We start from the raw sequence: 23,749 nt of genomic DNA, 5'->3' as shown, positions 1-23,749 counted from the left end.
CACTGTTGGGATTTTTCACTTTCCTCTGTCCTCACACTGAGTTTTCTAATGAATAAGTAAGTAAGTAAGTAAGTAAGTGAAGTTGCTCAGTCATCTCCGACTCTTTGTGATCCCATGGACTGTCACCTACCAGGCTCCTCCATCCATGGAATTTTCCAGGCAAGATTACTGAAGTGGGTTGCCATTTCCTTCTCCAGGGGATCTTCTCAACTCAGGGATCAAACCCTGGTCTCCCACATTGCAGGCAGATGCTTTACTGTCTGAGCCACCAGGGAAGCCCTGCATCTGCTCCTATGCAACACCCAGACACCCTCTCTATACTCACTCTGGCTCCCTTGCTTTAGAGAATTAGGTGTCAAAGATAAGGGTCCTTCACTCCAAAGAATAAACAGAATATATATTTCCTAAAAATAGCCATAGGTCAACAATGTTCACACAAACCTTACAAGTAACCGCAGGCCATAAAGATTCCAAAATACCACGATTTGACCCTTTTATTTCTTCTTTTTCTAGAATCTCTTGCAATAAAATTCCCTAGCTTGGGATCATAGTGATACTCCCTTCCCCTCCCCTTTTATAAATAAAATTACAAAAGGAGTTTTCATTGTGACCTAGTGGAAATAAGAAGTCCAGGCTCCATTCTGCCACCATTATAGCTGTCAACCTTGGCCAAGTCATCTCATCTCTGTTAAGTTCAGCGAGGAGGTTATCCAGAGACTTTTTAACAACCTTTTTAATTCTAGTGCCTTGTGAACTCTACAAATATACCTGGAAACTCAGGGAACTGAGATGAATAAAGATTTAAGATGTCATGAAAAGTTCTTCAGTTTAGGAGCCCAAACTCTGAGATTTTAATTCTAATATTTGTCTAGCCAAGAACAAGCATTATGACCTAAAAAGTTATTCAATGGGAACTTAAGTCCCACAGCTGTAAAACAAGGATAAAGAAAACTATTTTACATGTTTTGCAGGAATTCTGGGAGGACCAAATGACTTATAATGAGTGGGAAAGTAATTTGAAAACCAGAAAACACTGTTTAAATATACCTTGCCATCATTATTTATTATCCTTATTGGTAATTGTTAAAGAGATTATCAAACCTTAAGAAGCAATGGTTAGATGTTAAGTTATTCAACCGCCCCGGTATTCATTCTCTTCATTTGATAAATTAAAAATAAAATTACATAATTCTAAATTATTTCCAACTACAAAATTCTATCTATTGTAAATGAATGGAGGAATGCACCAGGAGATAAATAATGCAAAAATATTTGTGTCACTTGAGAATACAGACCTGCCATACACACCAAAAAAAAAAAAGGATGAATACGTACTGAAAGTAAGGACTAAATTAAGTTCTTTCCATTTATTATGCAACTTGATACTCTGATCAGTCCTTTGAGTTTGGTACTACTATTTCTATTTTATTATTTCAATTTTACAGATGAGGAACTGAAGCTCAGAGAGATTAAGTAACTTTCAAAGGTCACCAAGCAATGGAATGATTGTATTAGAAATTAAACTATCCTCGAAATCATAGTCATTGTTTATAGATATCATGCTGTACATTCACTGTCCTCAACACTTCTTCTTGCCTATTTCATAATATGATTATTGCCCAGGTCTATGGCACTCCAAAATCAGCTTTTTCAGTGAGAATCCCTGACACTTTTCATCTCCTAGTAGATTTAGAACACATCTGTGCTGGCTATAGATTTTCTGAACCAAACTCACACCTTAAGGAGAGTCTTTGAATCCCAGTATGTACTGGAGTGTCAACCTAGGATACTTTGTATCCAGTTAGTAATTTGGTCCAGAACAGGTCACTGAGCCAAGTCCGCTGGACACACTGAAATCTATAAATGTCCATGATCCTAGTCATCTCCTTAGTGACCCAGACTTTTGAAGTACTCACTAAGATATGTCCCCAAGTATCAGATACTCCATTTGTCTCCCAAGGAAGACACCCAACAAGACCTTTCATTTTGGTGACTAGATTTGTTATGTTAACAAGGACAGATCTTTATTTCAACAAGGAAAAAGACTCCAAAAACCAAAGATAAAAAACTTTGTAAAGTATGAGCATTGTTTCTGAATATTCAATACCCATAAACTTTTCAGATATTATCAAACCTGCCTTAGCATTATATTATTTCTAATCCTACTAAAGAGAAATTCTTTTCACCAAAAGTGTCTTCATTCACATTCATTCAGGGTTATTTTGTGCCTTAGACTATTTTGTGCCTTTTGGGGTGGGGGGAAAGCTATGGGAAGGAAATGTTAGAAGGAAATATTTGGCTCTGTATTTTCAGAGCCAAAAACAATATGATATAAAAGATGGTTACAGCATGGAGCTCATGGAAATTTCATGAAATTCTAGTCCTTTTAGGAGTAGATGTTCAATGTCATAGTCAGATTATCCCGTAGATGCCAATTCCCAAGAGCCCTGGCAAGGAGGACAAGAAAAAAGACAGAGAGGACCTCTAGACAGTTTTCCCCTGTTACCTTACCTACCTGTCTGAAAGGCCGTTCCAGGTTGGCTTTATGGATGGTGTAATTTCATCCATATCCCCTAAACCATCTCCCATCTGCTCCAGAATGGCTGAATCCCCTTAATGGAGAACAAAGACTTTCATTTCACAGTTAGAGATAAAAGGCTTTGAGTGAAAGTGTCTAGTTGATGTAAGACTAAAACCAAAACCAATTCACACTACACTGTAGTCAAGTAGTTAGTCAGCAAGAAAAAAGGAAATTGATGGCTATCAGAGGCAGTCATAGTCTTTGGTAGAGGAAAAAGGTTGAGGAATAAATAGATGGGCTCCTCAAAGAGGGCTGGAGTTAAGGGAACAGTTGAAGGAAAGGGAGGCCAGAGGTGGCAGAAATACTGCAGGTAAGTTCATAACCCCTGTCCAGGGTGAGTGAATAGGACTTATTTTGGGTCCCAGCCTCATCTTAGCTGATCTAAACAGCTGGCTTCACTCAGCTGAGTCTGAAATGCAACTACTCCCTTTGTCTATTATATGGGAAGTCAGAACCCTTTGTGGAACAGATAAATGCCTTGCACCAGTGGCCTTTAAGAGCAAAATGAGTTATAGGTCTTTATCTTCCATGTAATTTTGTCTCAATTTCTGATACAGTCTCATGACATTAGCCTGACTTATTAACATGACATTTATCTAAGAGCCTCTAAGGCATTTTACATAGGTACCTGTAGACCTCTTTGTACAATCTGATATCTGTTCACCTACCATTCCTCCTATTTTAATAGACATAGTACCTATCCCAACCTCTAATGATTTACCTCAGACCCTTGGATGTGACTGCAAAAGTCATCAGTGAATTCTAAATATTGTCAAAATAGTAAAAGAAAACACCAAGTGCAAGCTGGTGTTTTCTGAAATTAGCACATTAATGTTCTACACAAACTTATTTAACTCTAACATTAAGTCTACAATACAGTATTGTTCACAACTGCACTTTACAGGTGAGGAAGTTAAGGCACAATGAGGATGACTAACTTGCAGAGTTCACATAGACAGGAAGGGACAGGACCAGGATGTAGATCAAGCGCACTGACTTCAGAGACTTTCTCCTGCTCTCTGTATCACACCACAAGTGTGCTGCTCAGACAACTGGAAATCACCGGAATCGTTTCTAATAAAACATGAGGAGGACTCCTTCAATCATCCTGATCGAAAACCAATGACAGAACCTGCATGGAGGAACTCTTTGTGCTGTCTTAATAAGCACCACCTCACAGATTTGAGCAAAACCTTTCCTGCAACAAAACTCAAAACCCAGTTTTGATTTGAGAAAAAAAAAAAATGTTTTGCCAGGTGGAGGTTAAAAAGGTCATTTAGCAGTGCCACTGAAAAACTTACCCATAGTTTGATTCCTGCTTAAAAGAGCTTTCCCCATTAAGTAGAAATAATTGTCAATAATAAGTCATTGATCATATTCTATCTGCTCATTTCCCATGAAGAGAAGAATCAAGATAATATCTACCATACACAAGATAAAATCATCTCAAATACCATTTTCTAGTTGCAAAGTATAGACATTATGTTTGGAGGCCTATATTTTGCTGCAAATCCTGAAAAATAGGAGGTCACTAGGAATCGTGTGAAATGAGATGACAAGATTCTATTTATCTAACCTCAAACAACTGAAGCACGGTTCATATTTTGTTGGATGATTGCTGTTGAGCAATTCATGAATTAAAGAAACTATTTGTCTTCCTGTCTAAAGGGATTAATGGTTTACTCCTGGTTACAAGTTGATGTAGAACTCAAGGTTCTTCTGTGCTAATGGCTGGGTGGTATTATTTCAGGCCAATCATTGCTTGGTCATCTTTTTCAAGGAAGATTTTAGCCAATAAGAAGAAACCTAATGTTTGGGGCAGTGGGGGCGGGGAGTGAGAGCTAAGTGGTTCATATATGCCTGGGTGATGCTGAAGGCTATGATTCCTGAGAAGAAGGCTCCCAGGTGGTAAGGTAAATATTTCTGGGCAGGGTAAAAAGTATATTTAAAATTATGCTGTAAAGTGGATTCTGAGGAGTAAAAGGGAGGATGTCAAGGGCTATGAAGATAAGTGAGAGGTTCCATAAAAACTAAAGAAATAATAGCTTCACTTATTATTTCCCCAGGAATTATTACTTGGAGTTGAAGCTGAGATTTTTTTTTTTCCTTTAATTCAAAGAAATAGCTGCTGGGGAGAAGCAAGGTTTTTTTTGTTTGTTTGTTTTTTGTATTTATCTATCTTTGTTGAATTTTCTTTGAAAAGCCAAATTTTAGGATATCAATACAGGTATTATTCTAATGAAAGAACATTCTAAAATGGGATTATATTGTGGATTGTGAAAATGATTATGTAGTCTATCTATCTCACAGTCAAATAAAAACCTCTCAAAAATTGAGAATATTTCATTAAAGGGAATCAGTAGAGCATAATTATTCTGCCTAAATATAGCATATAACTTTATTAAGGACTAAGATGTATTTCCTTACCCTGAATACTCCTATTTTTTAAAGATTCCATAATAACATTTGTTAAACAAACAAATGTATGAACAAATGAAATATTTTGAAGACTAGTAAAAGATTCAAGAATTCAGAGACATCTTGACAGGATATATTTTTATAACCCTACAAGACCTTGTCTTTAGAAATTCTAGAAATATTTTAGAAATTTACTCATGATGTAATATGTGTTAATATCAATCATAATATACTTTCCAGTTTCCACATTTAGTACTGCCAACGTACTGTGTTTCAGGCTGAAAATATTCTCATTAGTCTTCACTCAAATTTGTTTGGTAGAATTTCATCTTTTCTAAAGTCATATTGAATCCACCTGCATTAAGTACAAGCAAATACTAGAAACGCAGGTGGCATTTTAATGACTCCATTGGAAATTCTGTTTGCTGAAGCACGTCCCCAGTTATTTATTACAGGATTTAATTGCTTAGGTAACTAAAGTTCCTAAGTGTAAGTGTTAGTCACTCAGTCGTGTCCGACTCTTTGCGACCCCAGGTGCTGTAGCCCACAAGGCTCCTCTGTCCATGGAATTCTCCAGGCAAGAGTACTAAAGTGGGTAGCCATTCCCTTCTCCAGGGGACCTTCCCCACCCAGGGATGGAACCCAAATCTCCTGCAGAACTTGCAGGCAGATTCTTTACTGTCTGAGCTACCAGGTTCATAGACAGGTCGTTTTTAAGGAAATGAATTTAAAGTTGTTAAGTCTTATGAAAGAAAACTGTTCCCTCATACCTCAACCCTACTTAAATATATGTATGTTACCTGGAACAAGATTAATTTTCTCTTTTAATGACAGCTTTGAAGAACATTCTGAAGATTGTATAGGAGACAATATATCAAGAATCTATTTGTTGTGTTGTTCTAGGACAAAAGTCAAGAGCTCCCTAATGTAGCACTTCAGTGTCTGTTTTGGAGAGCAAATCTACACATTTTTTTAAACAACCGTAAAATAGTCAGCTTAGTGAAAAATCTATTTGGAAGATGTCACTGAACAACTCTTCCAATGTATTTCTGGATTCCACGCCCAGTAATACCAATCGCTTTCAAGTTAATGTCATAAATGAGAGCCATGAGAGCAGTGCGGCTATGAATGACAATGCTGATCCTCCACATTATGAGGAAACCTCTTTTGGGGATGAAGGTCAGAACAGATTTAGAATCAGCTTTAGGCCTGGGAATCAGGAGTGCTACGACAATTTCCTCCAAACTGGAGAAACGGCTAAAACAGATGCCAGTTTTCACGCTTACGATTCTCACACAAACACATACTACCTACAAACCTTTGGCCACAACACTGTGGATGCTGTGCCCAAGATCGAGTACTATCGCAACACCGGCAGTGTTAGCGGGCCCAAGGTCAACCGACCCAGCCTGCTGGACATTCACGAGCAACTTGCAAAGGTAAGCTTAAGGGTACAGACAAGTATCCTCCTTATTCCTTCAGGTGATTCCCTGCTCCATACGAACCTTATAAATGTAAAAGTGTCCAATGAAGAATTCTATGGCAAGCTGTCCATCTTACTCATACAACTGTTCCTAGTTCCCGATTAACAGAAGATACACAAAAAGTGTTTCACAAACGTTTACTAGCTGGGAAAGAGAACTAAAAAATGAATTCTGAAAGTTAGGCAATATGTGGGATCTTGTTTACAGTTATTGTCTATTCAATTCACACTTGGTTAAGCATGTCAAACTGAATACTAAGCTGGTTTCACATTGGTATTAATGCCTGCACAACAGTTGTTTAAAAAAAAGAAAAAGGAATCACTGGTGCCTGCTGTAGTGAATACTGTGCAAATAGACTTTAGAGCATATGGGTATTTTTTATATTCTTTAAAGAGAGAGAAGACATGTATATGATTCAGCATTTTATCACTTCCTCTTCAAAACCTTGCCCAAGGTTCCTGCAGGCACTTAAGCATATAAAAGTAACTAAATTAAACTTTACTAAAGAAGCAGCAGAAGTGGCTAAACTTTTCATTATTTAAGGAATATGGCCAAGCTGTTAGAAGCATGAGGCAGCACTTTTTCTAATCTTTAGCAAAGCATGTAAGCTTAATAGATTTCTTCTTCTGTAACTTGTTCTAAAATATATCGATGCACTTTATTTTCCTGCTCATCTGGAACATAGTTTGGAATGAATAGCACTCTTTATGTGATATCATTAACTACTATGAAGAATAATTATTTGTCTCATATCTAAATGCACTCTATTTTTGCCTAGGGTTTAAGGTAAGGAGAAAAAAATGGCTGAAACAATTCTTTTCATATACATTCATTCATTCAACCTTTTTTAAATTAAATGATTGTCTACTCCAGGGATTCTAGGAATACTGCTAATACAATTCTAATAAAGGTGAAAAGCTCCCCTTAGTTTCTGCTCATCTTTCTTACCTCAGGAAAATCCCTCTCTATAACCAATTCCCCTTGGCTGCTCAGGATCCTGGACCCTGGGTCCTAACTCTGGAGACTGAGCAACATGCAGAGAAAGAGCTATGCCCTGTCTCTTTACCCCTCTCCCCACCAGACCGTACTTGTGCGGTGTACTATATTACCAACATTCTGCTAAATGGCTGCTTTACTTATAGACATAAGGTTTAGATCTAATTTGGGATATTTGGTGCTTTAATCAAAAGACATTAGCACTGTAGTGGTTTTGGACAAAATGGCAGCCCTGAGGAAAAACTGTTAAGAAGCCAGGCAATTTGAAGCTCCAATCAGACTAAGGTGTCATTTTCCTTTTCTATGTGAGAGAAGGGGAAAGGAGAAGAAAGAAAAAGGAGAAGGAAAAGAGGGAAAAGAAGGTTGAAAGAAGGGGCACAAGGAGTTTGAGACATGGGAAGTGCAGAAAGAAATTTAGAACATTATAAAGAGATTTTGATTTATCCTGAAGAAGTAAAACGAGCAGACTTGAAATTTTATTCCACTGTTCCCTACCTCATTACACATGATAATTTTTAAAGCTGCATACTTTGTTACAATTGGGATCAAAATTTTAATATTCTCACTCCCTTCTCCAACTTACAACAAAAGAAATGAAAATTTTAACTCCTGGGATTCTCCAGGCAAGAATACTGGAGTAGGTTGTCATGCCCTCCTCCAGGGGATCTTCCCAACCCAGGGATTGAACCCAGGTCTCCGACATTGCAGGTGGATTCTTTACCGTCTAAGCCACAGGAGTGGGTAGCCTGTCCGTTCTCCAGGGGGTCTTCCCAACCCAGGAATTGAACCAGGGTCCCCTGCATTGCAGGCAAATTCTTTACAGGCTGATCTACCAAGAAAGCCCCTATTAAAAGCGAAATGGTGTAAATTCACAGTGTTCTTAGGACTGATATTCCATAGAGAGGAAAGTGGCTGATTTATAATTTCCAAAGCCATGGTTTACATAAATATTTATATAAGGGGAGAAAAGCTCTGAGGGCACTATTGTTAGAAAACTGTCTGAATAACTGAACAGGAGAAATGTCACAGCTGCATTTGACAGTTTTGATGACTGTCTGAAATATTATTTTTGAAAAGATGAGACTAAGGGCTTTAACTTGTAGTATTTTTCCTCAGATATGAAGGAATGGCAAATTAAATACTTTAAAAATTAGATTTAGTCTCAATGCCCTGAATAATCATTCTGAACCAGTATAGTTATTCTTTTTGTGAACTTGATCCTCATTTAAGGTGAGTGCTCAGTTGCTTCAGTCCTGTCTGACGATTTGCAACTCTATGCACAGAAGCCCGCCAGGCTTCTCTGTCCATGGGATTCTCCAGACAAGAATACTGGAGTGGGCTGCCATTTCCTCCTCCAGGAGATCTTCTTGACCCAGGGATCAAATCCACATCTCCTGTGTCTCCTGCATTGCAAGTCAATTTTTACCGCTAAGCCATTGCTGAAGACCCTCATCTAGGGGACTTCAGTTTGATTAAATCATGAAGAACTATGCACATAACCAAATTGGAAGCAGAATCTGAATATAATCAGCAAATCTACAATGGGTACATTCACACAGCAAGGGCCATTCTGGTGTTGCTGATCTTGTGAACACCTGTTCCATGTGTTCCACTTCTGTGCTGTCCTTCAGACATTAACAGTCTGGGCCTTCTTCAATTCATTTCCTCCTTGCTAGTGAATTTGATTCTGCTATTCCCCCTGCTTTCCTCCCACCTCCCAAATAAAACATGAAGACTTGCAGTATAAAGTAAATATGCTGTCACCTTCTCGTGGTCCTTGACAACTTTATGGTAGTTCTTCAAATCACAAATAGAAATGATCACTAGAACAAATATTATATAAATATACTCAGATGTGTCACTGATTTTGTATGCAAAAAAATAACTTTTAGTGTTTACTTAAATAATTTAAAAGTAGAAAGTAACTGACATAGTATAAGTTAAGAGAGATTTTTTTGATCCCTAATCATGCTTTTAAAAGCCATATAGGAATGGTACATTCATACTAAATGGCAGAACATACTTAGTCAGAAATCAGTTGGATTTTGTACAAATCCTGATTATAGCTTCCAAGCTGAAAAAAAATTACATAATAAGCTTGTCCTAGTAGGTAAAATGAAAAATAGGCTTGAAAGACATTATTTTAAGTCTCTATCTCAAATAGAACTCCAGGAGTGATAGATATTGACAGAAATTGTAATCCCAATGATTTGATATCATAGTGCAGAAATCCTTTTCATTTTCTGTGTAGTAAAGAGCTAAATGCCTATACTGATGGCCATGAATTACAGACTTCTGAAAACTCTGGTTAAAAGTAGAGAAAAATTACTTCATCCCTTACTCACAGTACTGTACAAGTTGTTGTTGTTCAGTCGCTAAGTTGTGTCTGACTCTTTGAGACCCCTGAACTGTAGCACACCAGGCTCTTCTGTCCTCCCCTGTCTCCCCAAGTTTGCTCAAACTTATGTCCACTGAGTTGGTGATGTTATCCAAGCAGCTTATCCTCTACCACCCCCCTTCTCCTTTGCCTACAAGTTATATAATAACAATTGATTTTGCAGGATGCTTATAAATATTACAGTTTATATGCAGACAAAGTCTAGCACACTGCTTATAATGAGTACAAACTTAGTAAATGATTATTAATGATGGTCATGGTAATTTTTATACCCGATAATTTTTAAGTTTTATTTAAAAAGTAAAATGCACACTGAAAAACATTTAATAAATATTAAAAGTATATATACTGATTTTTCTTCTTTGATAATAGCTAGAAAACCATTTGTCATTTTTTGGAGGTCTGAAAAAATCACGTATTTTATACTAAATAAAATAATTCAATCTTTAATCATCTATAAAAATCTAGTAGCAATTTACTTAAACCACATGTGATTGAATCTTTACTAGTTTATCAATATTGGAAGGGGGAAAGTCTTTTATCAAATGGTCTTTCTTTCTTTCTTTCTTTCTTCCCTTTACCTTTTCTGAATACTTAACACACAGGTAAAACTCTTGGTAAATAAATAATCATTCCCTAAAGCTGTGTAATTTAAAATGCATTTATTAAAGGTTGTGGGTCATCATTTACGGTAATGGAGTGTGAACAAACAAATTAATTCAAAGTATGGAGGAAAAAACTGGTTTCAGGCAGCAATCATAAAACTTTGAGTCTTTGAGACTTTGGTCCCAAGAACGTGCACCAGCCAGGAGTCTGCCAGCCCGCTGTTATAGCTCACAGCCATGAAGTCCTACAAATCCTCGAACTGAAGTGCTATTCCATACTTTGATGATAAGTTAATTTATAATTGCTGTTTGGCCTTACAAAGGAGGCATTTATTAAAGAGTGAAACCAGGTTTTGCTCTGCCATGTTAGAAGACGAAGACGGCAAACAGAAAAATGATTTTGCCTTAGAGTAAACTACTTCAAAGTAAGATTTTTAGAAAACCCATTGGATTTAACCTCATTGGCAGTATCCAGGAAAGGTTAAATAACTTGCTGGAGGACAAGCACTGAATTAATTGTGTAGCCAAACTAGATTCTGAGTCTCCCAGTTTGTATGGGACAAAGATTTTTCAGTTTCCGCATGACAGCAAGGAATGGAAATGGATTCTACTTAAGAATTTGCTGTCAGACCTTTATTATCCATGGAATAAATATACATTCAAGGGATTTTTCCCCACTGTGGTATAAGTATATTTAAAACTTTGAGACTCTAGCAGGTAGAACATACCTAAGAGAGAGTTATAGATCCTACAGTGACCCAAATTTCGAATAACTTAGAAGATAACTGCTTACTAATTTTTTTATATAATTATTTCCTTGACATGACTTCATAGAATATTATTTTTGTTGCACATTGTAATGTCCTAGTGATAAATTGAAGAACTGTTAAACTGTGACCAGAAGGGCATCCATCAGATAAAAATGTTCATTTAAGAAGAAATTTTAGATATTTTATTTACACTTTAGCCTACTTTGTAAATGCCTTTTTTTTTTTTTTTTAAACAATAATTGGTAGTCTAATCCAGATCTAAGGGTCAGAGTTACCATTAGAATTCATAGAAGAGCAGAGCAATTTCCTGGACCAAACCCTCAAGTTCGAGTTTAATCAGGAAACATGGATTTTAGTCCCAAGATTGCCTTTAAAAAGTGAGTGACTAAGGTTCTGTCTCATGGGCTCCCTAATTAACCCAGAAAAAGGAAATTGCTTTCTCCCTGACTGAGTAGCTGCTGATGGTCTGGCCATGGGATCTTATTAACTAGGATATTGACAATTTTGAAAGTTTTCTCATATCAAGTCAAATAAATGAATCTCCTAACCAAATAATCTCTTCAACATTCATGAATATTTTAACACATTCCTCAAGTCCTCACTCTCATTGATTTTTCCAGTTACACAAAATAAAATTTACATTTGACCTACTCAGCTGCCTTACAAGTGTAGAATCCTTTCAAAAAAAAAATAGAATTTTTAATTGACTGGAGAACAACTTCAAGTATTTCATCCATCTGAAATTGACTGTGTTGTATAGACATGTGAGATCCAATATAATAGCTCTAGCCACATGTGGCTATTGAGCACTTGAAACGTGGTTAGCACAAACTGAGATGTGCTATCATTGTGAAATACACACTGGATTCAGAGACATGGTATGGAAAAAAAGAATATAAAATATTTTGTTAATATTTTTATAATGATTAGTGCTGAAATGATAGTATTTTATACAGATCTATTAAGTACAGTATATTATTAAGACATTCTGTGGTTGAGCTCTCTCCTATAAGATGGGGTGCCCTTACTGCTAATGAATATCTATATTGCCGATATGGAACATAAAATATTCTACAAAAATTAAATATATTTTTAAATGTAAGGATCCATATCTGAACCCAAATTACTTTACTAAATTCTTTTTTTAACTTTTTTTTGAACTAGCTACTAAAATTTTTTAAATTACATGCATGTCTTACATTTGTGGTTGATATAGATCACCAATTTCTGCCCAGCTCAGCCTGTTTCTATGGCCTTTGTTTATCCATACTTTATACTGATATGAGTATATAGTGTCAGTTTCAATTATTTGTTAAGTAGGGATTGAGTATGCTCAAAATGAGAATATTTCTCAAATAATTCAGAAATAATTTTAACTATCACTTTCAGTTTTTTCCTAATGCTGTCAGAAAAGAATAAGATAATCTTACTTGTGAAACATTCCCTTTCTATCTCTTATTTAATGTGGCCTGCACAGAGGAAATAGTGAGAAATGGAATACCCAATAGGGAAAGAAGAAAAAAGAAACAAGAGGCAAGAATGGATAAGAGATGAGTTTCTCTGCTCTTAAGTGGTAGAGATTGGGTAGCCTTCAAGTCCACTTTATGGATTCAGTACTGTTTATCAATGGCCTGCTCTATGGCAGGTCCTTGATTTGGATTAAGAAGTAACTCACATCTCCTCCAGTTCAGTTCACATACAATAACTCCTATCACGTATTACATTGGTTATCAAAGTGGCATAATAGTGTCATGAAAAAAGTCTTATAGAGAACAAAATTGGGAGAAATCCTTGCTTAAAGGACTTCTAGAAAGAGACAAAAGGTCAAAATCACTTGACTAAACAGCCCAGATTAGGGTCATCTTACAATGGGTATTGGAGAAGGCAATGGCAACCCACTCCAGTACTCTTGCCTGGAAAATCCCATGGATGGAGGAGCTGCTAATGGTATGTCCTAAGTCACTTCAGGGGTGTCCAACTCTTTGCAACCCTATGGACTGCAGCCCATCAGGCTCCTCTGTCCATGGGAGTCTCCAGGCAAGAATACTGGAGTGTGTTGCCATGTCCTCCTCCAGGGGACTTTCCCATGCTAATGGTACTGCTGCTGCTGCTGCTAACTTGCTTCAGTCATGTCCGACTCTGTGCGATCCCATAGACGGCAGCCCACCAGGCTCCCCCATCCCTGGGATTCTCCAGGCAAGAACACTGGAGTGGGTTGCCATTTCCTTCTCCAATGCATGAAAGTGAAAAGTGAAAGTGAAGTCACTCAGTCATGTCTGACTCTTAGCGACCCCATGGACTGCAGCCTACCAGGCTCCTCTGTCCATGGGATTTCCCAGGCAAGAGGACTAGAGTGGGTGCCATTGCCTTCTAAAGCCCAAAGAAGCAAGAACCCTTGAGCATGGCAAGAACAAGAGCTTCAGTTGTTCCCAAATAAAGTCCTTATAAAGTTGTTCTTTAATACCATAATCAACTGCTGAATCTAAAAGTCTTCCCTAATAATTTCAAAATCCTTACTGGGGAAGATTGCTTTTGGGGAGCTCAGTCGGTGAAGTGCTAGACAGGCTAAATTAAGTGGGCACACCCGAAATTATTCAGCCAAATCTAAAAGAAAGGCTAGAAAGTTGTTCTTAACTTAAAAGAAACATAGCTATTTCCTTCTCGAAACTATTCAACTGACAGGGAAGATCTTTTTTCAAAATTAGGCCACAGTGGGGGAAAAAAAAGTAAGTAAAGGTTCTGATCTTTTTTTATAGGACTTACTACTACTTATTTCTACTAGTTTTCTAGAAGTCAGTAGGGAGACTTCTCACCTTCTGTACAATACTATTGCACATCCAACAATTCTCAGGCAAAGGTATATCAAATCTGGAAGAAAATTCCCCTACAGGAGTAGCATTTTTGTAGTCATACACTTTTTGCACCTTTGAAGAAAACTCTAAACCTAAAAAAAAAAAAAAAAAAAGACAAAACACTTCTATGTGTTCCTTTATTGAATCTTCTTAAAGATATTCTGACATGAGTGGAGAATTTTTGTTATCATTATTTCAGATGGATAAAATGAAGCCCAGGGAGGTTAATGGAAAGAAGGCCAAACATTGCATTAGTAAGGAATGTTAACTTTTGTCTTACTTCGCCTCATAAAAGACTCATTCACTTTTTTTTTGCATTTTTTGCCCACACCCCACAGTATGTGGGGTCTTAGTTTCCCAGCCAGGGATCAAAACTGTGCCTCCTGCATTGGAAGTACGGAGTCCTAACCATTGTGCCACCAGCAAAGTCCCCACCCCTCATTCACTCTTGATAAATCTTTCTTTCCTGCCTGGCACCCCCTCTTCCTTCTTTCCATATTTTTGTATTCGAAATCTGTCCAACTCTGATCATTCTCCTTAGGTAATATTCTCACCAGTAGAAGAACTGCCCAGTTTCCTTTACCACCCTTGCAGTCTCAGTGGTGCCTAAAATCACCCGCAGAACGAACACATCATCTCCCGGGGCAAAAAATAATCATATTATTAAAATGACTAGAATGTTTCCTTTTTTGACACACGCTTTATGTCAACTATTTTGATTTGCCTTTGGAAGTTTTCTGGAACTGCGTGTTGACCAGATATCATGTTTTCGCTGTCCGTAAAAATGTAGAATGTATCAGTGGCCCCAGGTTCAGCTGATGTGGTTGCTAACGGTGAAGGGACACCTGGAGATGAACAAGCTGAAAACAAGGGAGAAGATCAAGCTGGCGCTGTGAAGTTTGGATGGGTGAAAGGTGTGCTGGTAAGAAACTTCCTCTATTTACAAATGAAAGCTGTCTGTTCAATGTCCTACTGGATTACGTGCTAACAAGGCCTGAAAACAAGAGTCGCAGTGATGCCTGGGTGTTGTCCCACTGTCACGTCTCACGCCCTTTTTCATGCTCCTTCAACCCACAGGTACGATGTATGCTGAATATCTGGGGTGTCATGCTCTTCATTCGCCTCTCCTGGATTGTTGGAGAAGCTGGAATCGGTAAGCACTCCCCCCACCACCCACGACATACTTTTCAATGTAAATTAAAAACTCAGCAAGCAACTGGTTTTCACCTTTAATGCTGAATGTGAGATGAAGGTCACAGAATTAATCTACACTTGGGCTCTTTGACTTTGCCTCTCTGTCAATGTTTGTCAGGGAGGAAAGGTAAAGGGTTAACCTCTGGGAGGCTGGAATTTTCCAGCTTGCCAGCCAGATAAATGCTCAAGTAAATATTTCATCTTTTCATAGAGTTTTAGGTGTACAGGCATATAGAGATTCATTCGTTTTAAATAATATATTCATGTTTGGCGACATACCGGCATTCATCAGAGTATCCCCCTTTATGATTATTGGCAAAACTTCCCTGGACAAAAATACCTTGTAGGAAAACTGGGGAAAATGTGACTTGACTAATAAAAATGCTGAATTTCCAAAAAAAAAGGAATTGTGTTACTTTCAGGTACAAGCAGTAAGAAAACAAAGGTTAAAGAAGTATTCCCAGATAGAAGTTTAAATAATAGATAATAAAATAAATAAGATAATAACTATTGCTAATTTTTCTAAATGGAAAGAGTATGATGTTGAAATGATTTTGAGTGCTTAATGTTTTTAGATATTATATTCCATTTAAAGTACTGTTTTTGATGGAAAATATTTTTATTGAGACTATATTACTTAAATTTATATGAAAATTTATTTGAATATTATTGAAGTTTCTGATTCAATGTGACAAAAATTAATGGTGTTCTCTATATATGGAAAATACATTATATATTCACTTTGGGGGGTGCATAGCTAAAAATCATGAGTATCAATAAAATGGAAGTTCAGATGTGCTTTCAGATTCTACTCCAAAATGTGTCTCAATTCACATAAAAAAGGTACTTGGTCATTATTTACTGCCTTCACTCCTCAAAACAGATTCAGAATCACCAGAAACTTAACATGAGAAAGAAAGAGTTGGAACCAGTTCCCATAGTTTTTCCTTATTGCATGTTTGGCAACTGCTGGGTGCCTGACAAAAGGCTGCTTGCTGGCTTTATGATGCATATCAAATGAACACTTACAGCCTCAGGTCCAAAGTAAGTCTATGCTGTTCCATGGAAAATCTGCATCTTAATATTGCCAAGTTGTTGCTCCAGGGTTTCATGCAAAATTAGTTTTTTTAAGGGCAGTTTAGTAACTTATTGAGATCATCAGGAAACAATTTGTTTGGAGGTGTGAGTGTGGCCCAGGGCAAGAGTGATTGTTTTGAATGCAGTTTATTTGAAACCCATATGTTTGGGCAATAATCTGAACTTTAATCAGATCTCACATTATTCTTCCCAGTCAATCCAGCTTCATGATTATCGCAAAATTGCAGAATATGAAGAATTTTATCTTGTGCTAAACTGTGTATTATACTTTCAGATATCAATATTGTTTCAATAAAGATCTTTTGTTTAAGTAGTCAAGTCTAACTTCAGAAGAGAGTAGAGTTCTACCTAAATGGATGTCCAGTGGGTTTTTCCATAAATGGAGGTTTTTGGTTTTTCTTTACTCTGAGAAAATAGACTTTAGTGAGTAGTAGAAACTTAACTATCAACCTTACTCAGTTTTACTTGACTTTGCTACGGTCTTAAAACTGAATGAGTTGATTAAATCACTGTCTGGGTCCCATTTGTGTTCTTTTTATTGGGAAAGAAAACAAACGAGTCCGTACTCCCTTCTTGCTTTAAGAGGAGCTTGGGGAAGAAATCTGAATACACTTTCAAGCTCAGACTCTGGAAACAAAGTCAGAATGAAGCTGTAGCCAGGAGTAATGGCAGCTATAGTCCTTGGGTAACCATTCTGGGGCCATAAGTTTTGGCTGCCTTGTCCCCAAAAGTATACGCTAGAATGAGCTGATAATGCCATCTACTTGTTCTCTGTCTTGACCACTTTGGCTGGGGCATGTAGTATCCAATAAACTTAACCATCGAGTAAGGAAGAAGGGTGTGAAAAGCAGATGAGACTGAAGCAAGTCATTTATATTCTGTGTATTTCACTTTTTCGTCTAAAAATTAGGGAGCTGGATTAATTGTTTCCCAATCAATTCTTTGAAGATAAAGCCTAAGAATCTTCCTTAACAGGCAGACGCAAATTGAGATAGGCTGAGGATAGCTCAATAATCTTCAGACTGAAGGGTGCATAAGAATTACCTGGGAAGTTAGTTACAACACTGCAGAGTCCTGGGATTCACTTGGAAAGTCAGTGAGTCTGGGCATTTTAAATATGCACCACAGGCATTTCCTGAAGCAGGTGGTTCAAGGACCCAAGTTTGAGGATGAACCTGATGTTTTCTAAGTTGCTTTTACCCTGGGATTTTATATTTGATTGTGAGATGTATGCAAATCCCTTGCTGTTTAATTCTAAGTAGTTTACAGAATTATACACAATGCAAAAGGATAAATTAAGAATTGTTCAGAAATAAAGGCAAAGTGAATATAAAGGTAGGAAAATACTAAAAGTCGGACTAGTTTTAATATCATGAAATGCAAGCTATATGATTCAGTCCAGTTGCTGGGGTAAGCTAAACATTTGCTATGAAACAACATCAAGAGTTAATGAGCAAAAAAATAAAAGGAAACCATCTTTAGTGGCACACAGACCTGAAACTGCACAGCGATATAGAAGCAATGCTCATCACAGGATCCCTGTAAAAGATACACAGAATTTAGTGCAATCATTTCTTACAACACCAAGTATTTAAGATAAACTCTAGGGGCCAAACCAATAGTCTTAAGTTTGCATCTCATGCCCAACTTAGCCTCTCCCTACTGCACTGTAAACTGTAAAAGAGCCTAGAAACTTCAGCTAGAACCAGTATATAACTGAAGGTGTCAAAAGAGCCAGCTTCCAATACTTCATTCCCATTTTTGTTCTTAACCTCCCTCCATGTCCCCTATGTCTAGGGCATGGCCAGAAAGATCACAGCCCCTTAGCTGACTGCCCCTCTTACATCCTTGGAACAAAAGAGCCTACCAACAACAATTACGAAGCATTCACTTTATGTCAGGGAACACACCAAACAGGTGCAGGCAAGCACATTCTGGCTGCAGCCAGCATGATTTCAGTGCCTGTGAGCCTATAATTTCTCCGTGAATTTAAGGTTGATCTCCTGGCTCAGCAGTAAAGAATCCACCTGCAATGCAGGATGATGTAGAAGAAGCGGGTTCAATCCCTGAGTCAGGAAGATCCACTGGAGGAGGGCATGGCAACCCACTCCCGTATTCTTGCCTAGAAAATCCCATGGTCAGAGGAGCCTGGCAGGCTACAGTCCATGATGCTGCAAAAGAGTTGGACATGACTGATAGTTTCTACAGGACTGGTCCATTGAGAAAGGTAATGGAGGGATGAAAGTGAAAGTGGCTCAGTCCTGTCTGACTCTTTGCAACCCCATGGACTATACAGTCCATGGAATTCTCCAGGCCAGAACACTGGAGTGGGTAGCCTTTCCCTTCTCCAGGGGATCTTCCCAACCCAGGGATCAAACCCAGGTCTCCCACGTAGCAGACGGATTCTTTACCAGCTGAGCCACAAGGGAAGCCCAAGAATACTGGAATGGGTAGCCTATCCCTTCTCCAGGGGATCTTCCCAACTCAGGAATTGAACCAGGGTCCCCTGCATTGCAGGTGGATTCTTTACCAACTGTGCTATGAGGGAAGCCTTCAATGAAGGGGAAGAAGTTACAATTTTCCCTCTACTCATCTTAGGCTCATTGGCTAGTGCCCTGTAAATTAGACTGACAACATACGGATTAATAAGAGAAAAATAATCAGAAGTTTATTAACATGTGTATCCATTGTGCCTATAAATGGGAATCCTCAGTGATGAGTAACTCAAAGGGGTGGTTAGAATTTGGTCTTATACAAGCATCTGAGCAAAAGAACAACACATTTTTAGAGAAATAACAAGACAAAGGGAAAGACTGACTGTCTAGAGTGGCACATTGTGGAAAGGCAAATATGGGGGAGAACTAGTGGAAGATAAGGCCCAGTTAGTAAAGTCTATGTAGATTCCTCTAGTACCATTTCCAGCTGTCTCCAGTCTCTAGCTGATAACTATACCCAGGAGAAAGGGAAAAGGAGACACCTTTACAAATTTATGTCCTGCCTTTAGGCAAATAAGGGGAGATATCTGCTTCTTTTCAGTTGTCTTTAGCTCAGAGTAATCCTTATGCTAACATGGCAAATTTGGCAACAGCATATTCTGCTGTCCTTCAGTGTCCTGGCTGTGAATTCCCTGAAACTGAGAACAGCCTTGCCTTCCTCTGAATTCTGGTCTATTTTCTCCCTCTCACAGTAAATGATTCTGTACCATAAGATCCTTGAGGGCAGCTTTTTTTCATTTTTATTTTTCACTGCATTTCACATACTGTCTAACACAGCTGGATATATACTTGGCTTTTAATAAACAGTAACTGCTATGACTGCTGTGGATATGATTAAAAAGCAGCACCTTTGATTATGTACTGTGTTGTATGCACTATGCGATTTTACACATGCATTCTGCCTTTACACGTGCCGCTGCTTTCTTCATACATGGCCACTTTACACACGTTCTTTCTAATTTCATTGCCATCTCTGGCTCAGAAAATAGGTAACTTATCAGAGTTCACATAGCCAATAAGTAAATGCAGTTTGATTTGATTCTTTCTACTTTATTCATCTGCCAGATGAACAATTTTCTACACTATTAATATATATGATTTTCCACTCCTACACAATCAAATATACATAAAAAGATAGTTGAACATTTACCCTGTACTAATAATATTAAGAGCTTGGGATTGTTCAGACCAATTATTATGTTTCTGAGTATCTAGAACTTCATAAATAGTGAGGTTCACATTAAATTTTGACCAGCCATAGTTGCTTAGGTAGGTGCAACTTTGTACTGCACATCTTAGGACTTGTGTTTCTTGGATCTGTGCTACCATGGGCAGAAAACTTAAAACCTGAGCGTTTCCTCTGTGGTGGCTTCCAGACCAACTTGTTAAACTCAGATGTGATCCTTTGGTGTTCACTCTAGACTTGCTGACTTTTTTTGTAAACAATCTAAGTGGGTTATTCCACCATTTAATTGCCTTTGTTTTTCCTTTCTCAACTGAGGTCTTGGTGTGATTATCATCGGCTTAGCCGTGACAGTGACTGGTATCACTGGTTTATCCACCTCTGCTATTGCTACAAATGGATATGTCAGAGGAGGTAATTAAACTTGTGACCTGCAAGATCATTTGTAAGGTAAAGGCAACACAGGCTCAAAGAGTTCACCACTGACATTTCTGAAGTGTTTTCAAAGGTAATCCAAGTTGGTTCCATTTTTTTCCTTTTTTTACCCTGCCAGGCAAGAGAGATGCAAGAAAAATGGAGAAGGATTTAACCTTTGTCAAAACCCCAGCTTTCTCATTCAGGTTCCTCTCAAGCAAAAGAGAAGGTCAAATGTTATGTTTTCTCTTTTCACAGCCAGGGTAACTTCTCTCCCAGGACACCAGCATAAGCCAACTTTTTCTTTCCAGGGCCGCAGTTTAGATTGTTTACTTTTGGAGACCATCCTTCATCATAATGAGCAGTTCTCTGACTTGATCTTTATACCAGGCAAACCAGTTTCTCTTTAGCGAGAAGGAACTCCACTGGGGCCCAAAGGCTTGGATGTGAAAACTGAAATTCAAAGCAGTATAGTTTGCAGCAATAGGGAATCCAAGGAAGAAGAGTAAAATGTGATATCTTCTGTCTTTCATTGCTAACAGGTCTTGGAGTTCTCATAATTCTTCTTTCCACCATGGTCACTTCTATTACTGGGTTGTCAACTTCTGCAATAGCAACTAACGGGTTTGTTCGTGGAGGTAAAATTTCTAAGATATCTAAATATTCTCAACGCTTGCTACTGGTAGGCAAAAACTTTTTATTATACTTTACTTCTTTTTGGTGGGAACAAGAAAGTAGCTTGATGTTCTTGAAGTTGGACCCAGAAGAAAACATAAGGTACTGTCCATATAGCCCCCCTCTACTCTGGTCAGCTATGGTCTATTGTCTAACGGTCCTCTCTGGCACATTGCAGGTCATGGAGTCCATATGCACAAACTCCTTGGGTAAATGCTTTACTTTTCAGGCTACTGCACAACTCCAGCTGGTGTTTCTTGAAAACCGATTCCTCAACACAGCTTCGGTTTTAAAGTTTAGTACATTTCAGGTACCTTCTAGACCTTCCTATACCTGGATGCAATGGGATCTTTTAGAACATTTCAGGTTTTTCATGGGGAGACAGATCATTCCTTGACAAGGTTCAAACTGCTGCCTCCTGAAGTACTTACTGGTGACTTCTTGAAGTCCTGGAGCCAAACACCTTTCTTGGGGGATTTTTCAGGTCTTGGAGTCATCATCATCGGCCTGAGTGTGGTAGTGACAACACTTACAGGTATTTCTATGTCCGCTATTTGCACAAATGGAGTGGTAAGAGGAGGTAAGCCAATCCATGCACTTGTGACTATAAGCTTTGATTATGTAGTGATGTCTAGGGTTGTTTTAATGTTGGAAGTAAAATTTGTACGTTGATAATTAGTTCCCAAAGGATTCAAACAAAACAAAATAATCCAAAATTTAAATAGCAAGGCCTGATTCTTTTCACCTAAAGTTAAGAGATCTCCAGAAAAGATTTTTTGGGCCGACTTCCTGTGATTGATCATGTTTATAAAGCAGAGAATGACCAGGTGTCTAGAAAGAAAGCATGTGTTAAAGTGAAATAAATGGTTTCTTTGTGCCTTGGATGAGGCCCGCTGGCTCTTCCCCAGGCCCTCTTAGAAGGGGTCTTCTTGAGCATCCCAGCTGACACGCCTGACACTTCTCATTCAGTGAGCCCTCAGAGTTCACCCCAACGCTATGCTGCCAATGGCCAACAGGCTTCAGAAGATTCTCAAAAAGAAAATAAAACAAAGGGTTACTTTCAAATCATCCAGGAACATATGGGCCTGGGCTGGGAATGAGTGAGTAAAGTTTGTCATTGTTCTTCAAACTTCCTTTCTTCCTCGACCAAGTCTAGTAATTGGCTGCTAATGTACTTAATGTAATCAGGACAATGGAAATAATGAGGATTTGCCCAACCCAAATAAAAATTTACATTTTTAGAGAAGGTGTTGCCCCTTCACCCAAAGGAGTTACTAGAGAGGAAACAGTGAAAAGGCGTCAGTGAGAGAGAGTTTTGATTGTAGGTCTGTGTGTTCAGTGTCATTCTTTTACCAATAGTTCAGGACAGGAAGTTATGAACTCACACGGTCTGTGATAACATCCAGTCACCTAGGCCTTTCAACAACTATTTATTTTTGCCTTCAGAACTCAGAACTTTCTTTCAGAACTCTCAAGGTGATTAGCCATTCTGGCTCAGTCTTTCTCATACCCAGAAGGACACAGCCATGTGTAGAACTTCCTTTTCGAAGTCCAAGAGAGAAGCAATCATCCTAAGTTCTCTGCATGTTACTTCCCACTTGCCAACCCCATTCACATATGGGTATTTGGGGACAACCATGCTTTCTTGAGCTAAAATCGTCAAAACTAAGTCTGATGTATAAAGTGGATAATACATAGCACTATATAGTTATCAATTTTGATGTAATAAATATACACCAAAAATTATACCAGAAATGAAGCTTGAATGACACTGATAAACTTTACCTACTTCATTTTCTGCCTGTGCCTGCCCGTTTCTGGAAATTTCAGATATGAAATTATTAATCTGAACTCTCCAATGAAGTTAGAGACAAATAATTTTATGTTTTCAAAAGACAAAGAATTTGAAAGAAAATTTTGCTGTATCCTTATTTGTAGCATTTGTGTACTATGGGTTTGGATAGATTTTATTTAGTCAAGATAGTTCTATTGTAGATTATACACAGAATTCAAAGAAGGGCTAAGTTATTCATTAAGTTGACACAAGATTTCTAAAATTACTAGGATTTGTAATATTTTTATTAAAATAAAAAATTAGAATAGTTAGTATTTTAAATGCTCTCAGACAGTCAAAATTATTTGGTCATATCAACTAAATCCTTTAGCAGTTCGTCAGTATAAAACATGTTCATTTCTTGTTTCAGGTGGGGCCTACTATCTTATTTCCAGAAGCTTAGGGCCTGAGTTCGGTGGATCTATAGGCTTGATCTTTGCTTTTGCCAATGCAGTGGCTGTTGCTATGTATGTGGTGGGATTTGCTGAGACTGTGGTAGATCTTCTTAAGGTAATTAAAAGCTTTTGTTCTCTTCATCTAAGCAAGATAATTCAGTTTAATTTGCTTTTCCAGGGCACCAGAGGATATCATTATGGCAAGATGAGAGGAAACAGATTTATTGTGCAGAATGTGGAAGCTGAATATAGTTGGCATCAGAACTTCTTAGAGTCCTGGCTCTCACACTTACCAGCTGACAGATTTTGGACCAGCCCTTTTGTTCATCTGGACCTTGCTTTTCAAATCCATAATAT

General features: G+C 38.0%; 1 protein-coding gene across 5 annotated transcripts in view; it reads left to right on the top strand.

Annotated features, from left to right (window-relative positions):
• Window positions 1–4,406: 4,406 nt before the first annotated feature.
• Window positions 4,407–23,749, top strand: part of SLC12A1 (solute carrier family 12 member 1) — an 88,041-nt gene continuing 68,698 nt past the window's right edge. The window contains exons 1-6 of one of the 5 annotated variants that reach the window (XM_027554077.1): window positions 4,407–4,494; window positions 5,903–6,438; window positions 14,895–15,026; window positions 15,182–15,257; window positions 21,031–21,126; window positions 23,368–23,507. In XM_027554077.1, the coding sequence (XP_027409878.1) occupies window positions 6,019–6,438; window positions 14,895–15,026; window positions 15,182–15,257; window positions 21,031–21,126; window positions 23,368–23,507 (864 nt within the window). In that variant the 5' untranslated portion in view covers window positions 4,407–4,494; window positions 5,903–6,018. Of the gene's footprint in view, window positions 4,495–5,686; window positions 6,439–14,894; window positions 15,027–15,181; window positions 15,258–20,392; window positions 20,489–21,030; window positions 21,127–21,647; window positions 21,744–23,367; window positions 23,508–23,749 lie in introns of those variants that run through there. The other 4 variants (XM_027554078.1, XM_027554079.1, XM_027554075.1 and 1 more) reach the window with 4 other exon arrangements.

Source organism: Bos indicus x Bos taurus, chromosome 10, assembly GCF_003369695.1.
Source record: "Bos indicus x Bos taurus breed Angus x Brahman F1 hybrid chromosome 10, Bos_hybrid_MaternalHap_v2.0, whole genome shotgun sequence".
Classification (NCBI taxonomy): Eukaryota; Metazoa; Chordata; class Mammalia; order Artiodactyla; family Bovidae; genus Bos; species Bos indicus x Bos taurus.
Note: the sequence above shows the minus strand (reverse complement) of the source record. Positions and strands in the feature narration are given on the sequence as shown.